General features: G+C 39.1%; 1 protein-coding gene across 4 annotated transcripts in view; it reads left to right on the forward strand.

Moving 5' to 3' along the window:
* The window catches only part of Mospd1 (motile sperm domain containing 1), a 27813-nt gene extending 19130 nt beyond the window's left edge, over positions 1-8683 (forward strand). For all 4 annotated transcript variants that reach the window (XM_028765014.1, XM_028765016.1, XM_028765017.1 and 1 more), the window contains 2 exons: positions 5039-5200; positions 7028-8683. In XM_028765014.1, coding sequence (XP_028620847.1) covers positions 5039-5200; positions 7028-7059 — 194 coding nt within the window. In that variant the 3' untranslated portion in view covers positions 7060-8683. The remainder of the gene's footprint in view (positions 1-5038; positions 5201-7027) is intronic.
* Positions 8684-9267: the final 584 nt, after the last annotated feature.

The following is a 9267-nucleotide window of genomic DNA, read 5'->3' on the forward strand; positions in this document are numbered from 1 at the left end:
ATGTTTTGTGGGGATGTAGGGATCAAATCCACGAAGTTTGTTTTTTGTTTTTTTTGTTTTGTTTTTTTGTTTTGTTTTGTTTTGTTTTTTTTTACTGAACTGAAATGTTAAACAAATTGAGCTTGGTTTTCTGCTTTAAAAAAAAATCCCCAGGAAGTTTTTAAATGTTATTTTCTTTTTCTTTTTTCCTTTTTTGTTGGTTTTTCGAGACAGGGTTTCTCTGTGTAGCCCTGGCTATCCTGGAACTCACTCTGTAGACCAGGCTGGCCTCGAACTCAGAGATCCGCCTGCCTCTGCCTCCCAAGTGCTGGGATTAAAGGCGTGCACCACCACTGCCCGCCTTAAATGTTATTTTCTGCAAGCTACTAACTTAAAGATTATCAACAAAAGCAAATTATTATAAGTAACACAGTGCAATGTGACTCATTGTTAGCTGGAAATGGGTTGAAGGAAAATCATGAAATATTTAGATTTTAAAATATATTGAGAGCTCCATGGAGGAGTACATACCTATATAATCCTAGTGCCCAGGAGGGTCTTGAGTTTGAAGTCAGCCTCAACTACATAGGGATACCCTGTACCAAAAATGTAAAAGTGAGTAAAATAAGAAATTGTATAAATGTAATATATAATGTAAAAACATATATCAGGCAAAGCATGGAGACATTATAATCCCAGTATTCAGAAGGCAGGCGAGCATAGGGGGAATACTCAGGGCTAGTCTGAGCTCCAGAGTTACATGTCAGCCAGGGAAACAAAGCAGTGCCCTAACTACATTTATATATTTAAAAAAATATTACACTGCTTATTTAATGGGAAGGAGGCTGAGCTCAAATGCTGAGGCATATGTGTAGAGGTCAGGGGACAACTTGTGGAAATGGCTTCTCTCCTTCCAGCATGCGAGTCGCAAGGATGGAACTCAAGCCCTCAGACTTGGCAGAAAGCACCTGTAGTACAGCCATCTTGTTGACAGTCATCCTCCGTTACCTAGAGAATTCACACCTGGGCTACAGGAGAGCCTGTCCCCAGCCCCAAACAACAAAAGCCACGCAGCAATAACAAAGTTTCAAAAGAAAAAAAAGCCACCTACAGTTTCATATACTTAACAAGTTGGCTAATGTGTTGCCTGCATATAAAAATAGTTTCATATTTTGTAAATATTTTCGTGTAACAGAAATAAACTATAAAATGAAGAGAAATACATAAAATCTGCTTTCATAAAATACTACCCCAGGCTATATTTTAGAAGACAGCTGAATATTGGTAGATTTGTCTTAATTATTTCTATCAATAATGAAGTGCAAAAGCTTTGTCACATACATTTGAGCCTGTGGCTTCTGGCTTCAGAAAATTATGCTCTTTATCGTTGTTTGTAATAATAAAAAACTGAAAATGATCTGAAAGACCACTAGTTGGGGATTGACTAGATTATGACCGCTTATGAGATAAGGATGTCATGCAGGCCTTACGAGGATCCCTTAGAAGGAAGTCTGTATACTGAGTGCAAAAAGCTTCAGATAGAGGGGGCTGACAGGTGGCTCAGTGGTCAAGAGCACTTCCTGCTCTTAGAGAGCACCCGGGTTGGATGCCCAGCACCCACATGGTAGCTCAGGACTGACTGTAGCTCCAGTTCCAGGGGATCTGACACCTTCCCTGGCCTCCGTGGGCACCAGGGACACATGTGGTGCACAGACATATCCACAGGCAAAATGCTCATACATAAAATGAAAATAATTAAATCTTTTTAAAAGTTTTAAGTACAGTAGTAAATGGGCGATGCAGTTATATAACATGCTATTTGTGTAAAACTTCTGTACATCTTTTTTATCTTTTAGTGTGTGTGTGTGTGTGTGTGTGTGTGTATCTCTTTGTGGATGCAGGTGTAATATATGACACACCAGTGTAGAGGTCAATCTCTGGGTCACTCTGCCTTGTTTGTGGCAGTATGTCCTGTTCAAATCTCTGTTCATCAGGTCTCTCTTGATATTGGAATTAAAGACAAGTTTGCTGCGTCCAGCTCCATGTAGGTTCTGGGGATTTGAAGTCCAAGCCTTTATACTTGATACAACAAGCACTTTGTCCAGGAAGCCATCTTTCCAGCCCTTAGTTTACAGGATTATGTGGGCATTTATGAGATCTGAAAGTTGTTAATAGTGCTCTCTGTAGGAAGAGATGAGGGAGGACATTTGTTTTCTAGGTTTTTATATTGACTATTTTTTAATTCAAGACAAGGTTTGACTCTGTAGACCCATGTGACTCCTGATTTCCTGCCCCGTCTATCTCCCAAGTACAATTTAAGCTGTGAGCTGCCACACCCAGCTTGGAATTTCAAGACTAACCACAAATTCACTTTGAGTCTTGCTTTGTAACCCAAACTGCCTGCAATTCACTATGTAGCCCCCAGCCTGGCCTTGAATTTTAAGCAATCTTCCAGCCTCTATCTCCCAATCGCTTGGTTTACAGGTGTGTGCCATCACACCCAGCTCTTTGAAATCATCTTTAATTTGCGGTACATAGTGTAGTTGCCATTTTCCTTAAAATTAATCTTGCAACAAATATAAATAATAGGTCTTTCAGTTATTTATGCTATTGTTTCATTCCACGCAGTGATTACTAGGAAATCTGACTTTGTTTTACCTATTTGGCTTTGGTGAAGTTCAATTAAATTTCACTATAGCTAAGGTATTAATAATTTAGAAAAGTTCCACTTAATAATAGAATGAACAGCATTATTTCATTAATAAAACACAAATTGTGTAGCTCTTGGCTATTCCTTTTAATGAAAGGAAGATTAGTGGGGAAAGGTACATAGTAGAAAAATGCTGTTACTGGGTGATTAGCAAAGGTTCTCTAAGGAACAGAACTGATAGAATGTGTGTGTGTGTGTGTGTGTGTGTGTGTGTGTGTGTGTGTGATCTATTATATACTATAGTGTATAATATATATATGGATTACTTAGGGTGGCTTGCTGTGGTCCTAGTAGTACAGCAACAATAGTTTTCTGACAGAGAAGCGAAGGATCCAGTAGTTGTTCAGTACATGAAACTGGATGTCTCAGCTGTTGCAATCTGATGCTGGAGTCCTAGGGACATCCTAGAACTGTCAGTTTATGGTCCACTTTGGAATCCTGAACAAGATTATAATACCAGCAAAGGAATGGTCGGGATACATGACCTTGCCAATAAGAGTGAGGACAAGCAGACAAATGACTAGCTCTGTCTTCCGTGTCTTTTTATGTGGGCTGCCACCAGAAGGTCTGGCCCAGATTTAGGGTGGATTTTCTGACCTTGATGATCAGAAATTTGAATGGGTCAAATAATCCACGCAAGAAAATTAATTCACAGTGTGCCTAACTGCTTGGGTCTTAGTTATTTCCGGGTGTGATCAAGTTGACAACCAAGATTAGCCATCACACTGGGTTTCTTTAAAAGATGGCTATATACTGTAGATACACACCCCTGCTTGACAACAGATTTACTTTGTGTGTACGTTTAGCATTGGTAAGTTTTCAAGAGTGCTGGGCTCAAATTCAAGTCTTCTTGCTTATGCAGCAAGTACTTTCCCCGTGAATCATATCTCTATTTTTGAGACAGTGCCTAAGTTGTCCAAGCTGGCCTCCTAGTTTCAACATTTGAAATAGATGGGATCACAGAGTTGGGCCACCATTTCCTCTGGAATAGATAGGATTTCATGTGTGAGCCACCATGCTTTGTCATATTTCATTTTTGATCATAAGCATATTTAATATGAGATGGTCTGCTATCTAGTACAGGCTGGTCTTGAACTTGTAATCCTCTGACCTCAGCCTTCTGAGTGCTGGGATGATAGAACCACTACATCAGGTTCTCAATTAATTATTGGAGTTTGTTGTTTGAGACAGGACTGTATACTAGGTAGGCTTGACTGTTGTGAAACTTGCCATGTAGATCATTCTGGCCTCAAACTCAGAGATCCACCTGTCTCTACTTCCCAAGTGCTAGAATTAAAGGTGTGTGCCATCAGGGAAGCTGAATCTAGGTCCTATGTGGTAGAATGTATCTTATAAATTTCATATGACTGAGACTTGTGTGATGTGAATTGCCACTCCCTTTAGGCTCGTCTTCCAGGTCCCAGAAGCCACAATTCTGATTCCATGAATCTCACTGTTTTAAATCTCCAATCTATCTCAATTATCCCATTATAAATTACACATGTTATCTGTGGAGAAAGCATTGAATGCACAGTCTACTTCAGGATGTTGATGTTTTTCTCTTGTGATTGCTGTGCTGACTGGGTGCTACAGCTTACTGCTGAAGCCTAGTATCCCAGCTATCATACCATATGTCAGTAAAGCCTGAAAACCATCAAAATTCACAATTTGGGGGGTGCTTTCTATAATGACTATTGCATTTCATATCAGCGTGCAGTTGAGCCATCTTAAACCAAGACTTGCTGGGATATCCAAGTAATCCACTGGTGTAGAGGAATAAGGTGTTGAATGTCCATTTCTAGCACATTCTTTTAGAACTATCTGTCTGCTTTCTATTTTGTGTATGTTCAGTAATCATGCATACAATCAAACCATGCTGGGTATGGTGGCACATGCCTGTAATTCCAGCACTGGGGAGGCAGAGGCAGGTGGATTTCTGTGAGTTTAGGGCCAGCCTGGTCTAAATAGCAAGTTCCAGGACCAGCCAGAGCTATATGTAGAGACCAAACAAACAAATGAAATTCTATAGGTATTTATGATATATCCATGTAAACCTGTTTTCTACTGTAAACTACAGTAGAGTGGGGAGTTTGTAATACTGGTCTTTCACTACCTTCCATAGCCATTTACACAAGCTGGTGGAAAATGACTAAGGGTTACAGAATGGATTTCCATGTGCGTGCAAGATGTAAGTCTTCATAGAATTAGAATGGTGGTGAAGACGGAGCCAAAACACACATTCAAAACACTGATGGATGGTAGCCACTATTTGTGATGAAACCTTTGTCTTACTCATTGGTTTTAGAAGCAAGCTCAGAGGTTTTTATCCTTTTTTTATTTTTTAAACAGAAAACAGAGCCGTCTCTTCGGGACCTAGTTTGTTAACTGTCTTCCTGGGAGTGGTATGTATTGCGGCCCTGATGCTGCCTACTCTAGGGGATATGGAATCGCTGGTGCCTCTCTACCTCCACTTAAGTGTGAATCAAAAATTAGTGGCTGCTTATATCTTAGGTAAGGTTTTAAAGACACTTTGGTACTTATGTGTAGGGGCTTACTGACTTCTCATGTTACAGAACATATGTATATGTATTTTATATGTATAAAATACAGTCAGACATAGAAGTGTAGGTGGGAGGGAGAGAAAGGAGGATTAGAAGTTCAAGGTCTTCTGGCTGGAAGAATGAGTCTGAGGTCAGCTTCTACTATAGGAGATGTCTTGTAACAAAGTTTTTACTGATGGTCTCCTGTCACCTCTGTGATGCCAATTCTTTCTTATATTTGTGCTCAGTGTTCCCTGGAGTGCTTGTTTGTTCTTTTTTTCCTTTTCTGAGCCAGGATCTCATGTAGCCCAGGGTTTCCTTGAACTCTATGTAGCGGAGAATTACCCTTGACCTCCTGATCTTCCTGTACTTACTTCCCTAGTAATGGGATTACAACCGTGCGCTACCACTCTAGCTTTCTCTTTTTTTTTTAAAACTTTTATTTGTTTGTACTATGTGTTTATTTATTTGTTTTCTCTTAATTCGGAGACAGTGTCTCACTCCAGTCCATGCTGCCCTGGAACTTACTATGTATTCCAGGCTAGCCTGAAACTCATCAGGAGTCCTTCTGTTTCTGCCACCCAGGTGCTGGAAGCACAGGCATCATCATGGCTGGCTTTCTGTTTGTTAATGTCAAAATTGCCTTTCTGTTCTTCCTTGTGCCCCTACTCTCCCTGTCTCTTCCCCTTTGACCTTACCCCTCAGATCACCCATCACATTGTCATGAGGTTGATTTCCCTTCTGTTTCAGGTTCATGATGTCTCCCTACTCTAAAGATCTCCATTCAGTCCCCAAAGTCCATAGGATAGAGTGGAACCCTATAGCTTGGTGTTTACAACAGGGCTGTCTTACAAAGCTCACTGAGCCAATCTCAAGCTATTCTGCCTTATAAATCCCTGAACAGAGCCTGCCGTTCAAGTAGTTACTCATTGATTCTAGAAAATGTCATCTGGAATCCTGGGCCTCCTTTTAGAGTCTTGCTCATCATACCGGGTCCTTTCTCGAAATGCCCACTTTCCTTCTGAATCTTTCTTGCCCATCTCTTGAAGTTTGCCTTGGCTTTTATGCTTGGAGACAGTGTTTCTGACCCTGTCAGTCCCAAGTATTCATCTTCCTTCACACTGCTTTTTTATTCCTCCCCAACATTTAAGACTGAGCATAGAAGTCAGTGTGGTGTGGCACACGCCTTTAATCCTAGCATTTGGGAGGCAAAAGCAGGTAAATCACTGTGAGCTCAAGGCCAGGCTAGTCTACCGAGTGAATTTCAGAATGGCCAGGGCTATAGAGAGAAAGAGATCTTGCCTCAAAACAAACAAACAAACAAACAAACAAAACAAGCCAGAAGATGGAGCATGTTCTTATATTATTAGATGGTTATGGTTTTGTATGAGGAGTTTCTCAAGGAAAGTAGAAACACCCTATTACTGTGTCTTTCTGGCCTTAGGGTCCTGATACAAATAGGCTGTCTTTGGTTTTACAGATATTTTTAAATGGCATGTCTGTTGTTATTACAGCTGATGTGACTGGATAAAGTAGGAGGTATGTTTGATGGTGGAATTAGCTATGACCAGACATAAGTGATTTCATTAAATCTATCCAGTTGTATCCAGCCTATTGTTGTAAATTGGATTTCTTCTGTATAATATCAACTAAATTCAAATTGACTTTGAGCTCTTGGTAGAGTGCCTTCCTGTGGCACTATATTTTATTTGCTTGTTGAGCTCCAAACAATTGTTTATTGAGTGGAAGATTTCATAAAATGCATTTCTCTAACTGTCCTCCATCTCTCCCCTTTCAGGTCTTATCACAATGGCTATACTTAGAACATGAGCAAGGATTAAAACTGACTTCTGAAGCAAATTTATCTTAAAATATGAATGTGGACTGCCTTTTATCTCTTCACTCCATTAACACACTACAAATTATTGAGTGATTTCAAATAACTGCAAATGTATAATATGTATTTTCGATTAGTCTATAATTTTATTTGAAGGACTGTAGCACTTTATGTTACAGACAACAAAGATTCTTCTGAGTGATACCTAGGAAATTATTTGAAGACATTCTTCTAAAATCTATACCTGTTGTGCAAATAACTTCAATTCAATGTTATTCTTCATCTTTTTTATTTCAAACTTAGTTTGATAAGGGTCATGGGTCCTTCAAAGTTTAAGACCTAAATGAGCAACTGACCAGCTTGAAAATAAAATGACGTTTATTGCCTAGACACAGCAGCAACATTACTGTGTAAGTCACAGATCTCCTTTCATTACAAGGAGTTGCTGTGGTGGTTCTTTTTTCTTTTTTTTTTCTTTTTTTTTTTGGTTTGGTTTTTCATGCTGTGGTGTTTCTAAGGCAAATATATTACAGTCAGTGTGTGAGGGGGTTGAGAACACAAGGTACTTACTGAGGGATCATGCTTACCCTGGACTCTTCAAAGAAGACAAGATATATTTAAATTATGTTGTGAAATACAGACCAGGTTGTGGTTCAGACAACAGGCACCTCACAGAAGTAGACTGGTTTCTGTTTGGCCTGAGAATTCTAAAGAAGGGTAGGCATTTTTAAAATTAATTGGTTCGTCCTAGCTTTTCTTCTGGTTAATCCTTAACATATTAAGGGGAAAATCACTTTTTGGTTTTCTCCCAAGTCCCTTGCTTGCCTGAGTGTAAGTGACTTGCCCTGGTAAGGAATGTCAGATGACAACTAGTTTCTGAGGACATGATTTTTTTACATTTAAACTCTTAAGCCAAGTAGAGAAAGCCCTAGATACCAATGTCTATTTTGTATGGTAACTGGGACTTTTTTAAGTTTTTATTTATTCAAATAAATTTACCAAAAAAAAAGCCCCCTAAGCACGAGGACTTCCATTTCTTGATACTGTTCTCTGGGGTCTCACATCTGTTTGTTTAACTGTTGTCACAGCAACTGATCTTTTTCCTCTTAGGATTTTTATCTGAAAGCACAATGCATCGAGTCTCTTGAAAATCCAATTCTCTTTAGCTCTTTTTATGGAATAAACTTTATGCACTGCTAATGTAGCAATCTCAAGGAATATACATAAACACAAATGTATGCCTGAAGTTGATTTTTTTTTTGGCAGAAAATAATACTCTGCTTCTAGAAGCTTTTTGTCTTGTATTTCATAAATCACTGTTTAACCATTTGTGGGACATAAATCATTCAGTGGATCATGTCTGTACATTGTGTAATGACTGAAAAGCACATAAGAGTAATGGACTTGGAACTCATAAAGGAAACATGTTTGAAGCTCTCTTCCTTCTCTGTACATTTCTTAAGAGCGTGCGTGTACACATGTGTGTCTGTCTGATAACACATCAGAAAAAATAGACAGTACTTTTAAAAAGAAAAGGAAATGGAGTCTTGGGTTTTACTGACTTAAGCATTTTATTTACTTCACTGCTGGGGAATAAAGGATTATCTGTCCTCTGTCTTCAGGTTGGTTCATATTTCTTTGAGTTAAATATGGAAAATAATAACTGAAATAGCTGTCGATGCAACTCAGTGGTAACATATAAGACCTTGAGCTCAATTACCAGTAGACAAAAAGAAAAAGGTAGATTGAGATAAACGAGATAGAAATATCTTGAGTTTCTTTCTTTCTTTTTTTTTTCTTTTTTTTCTTTTTTTTTTCTTTTTTTTTGGTTTTTCGAGACAGGGTTTCTCTTTATAGCCCAGGCTGTCCCTGGAACTCACTCTGTAGACCAGGCTGGCCTCAAACTCAGAAATCCGCCTGCCTCTGCCTCCCAAGTGCTGGGATTAAAGGCGTGTGCCACCACTGCCCGGCATATCTTGAGTTTCTACACAGTTAACTGTCTTTTTTTTTTTTAAAGCATTTGATGTGTTTCAGTTTTAAATGTATAAATTAAAGTATGTATATGTACACATGTGTGCTTGGTACCCACACAGACCAGAGAGTGCCAGATGCCCTGGAACTGGAGTCACAGATGGTTGTGAACTACTATGTGGCAATTGAACCTATGTCTTCTGTAAAAGCAGACATCTTTATGTGTGGGG

This window comes from Grammomys surdaster, unplaced genomic scaffold (genome assembly GCF_004785775.1).
Source record: "Grammomys surdaster isolate TR1022 unplaced genomic scaffold, NIH_TR_1.0 147, whole genome shotgun sequence".
NCBI classification, from domain to species: domain Eukaryota; kingdom Metazoa; phylum Chordata; class Mammalia; order Rodentia; family Muridae; genus Grammomys; species Grammomys surdaster.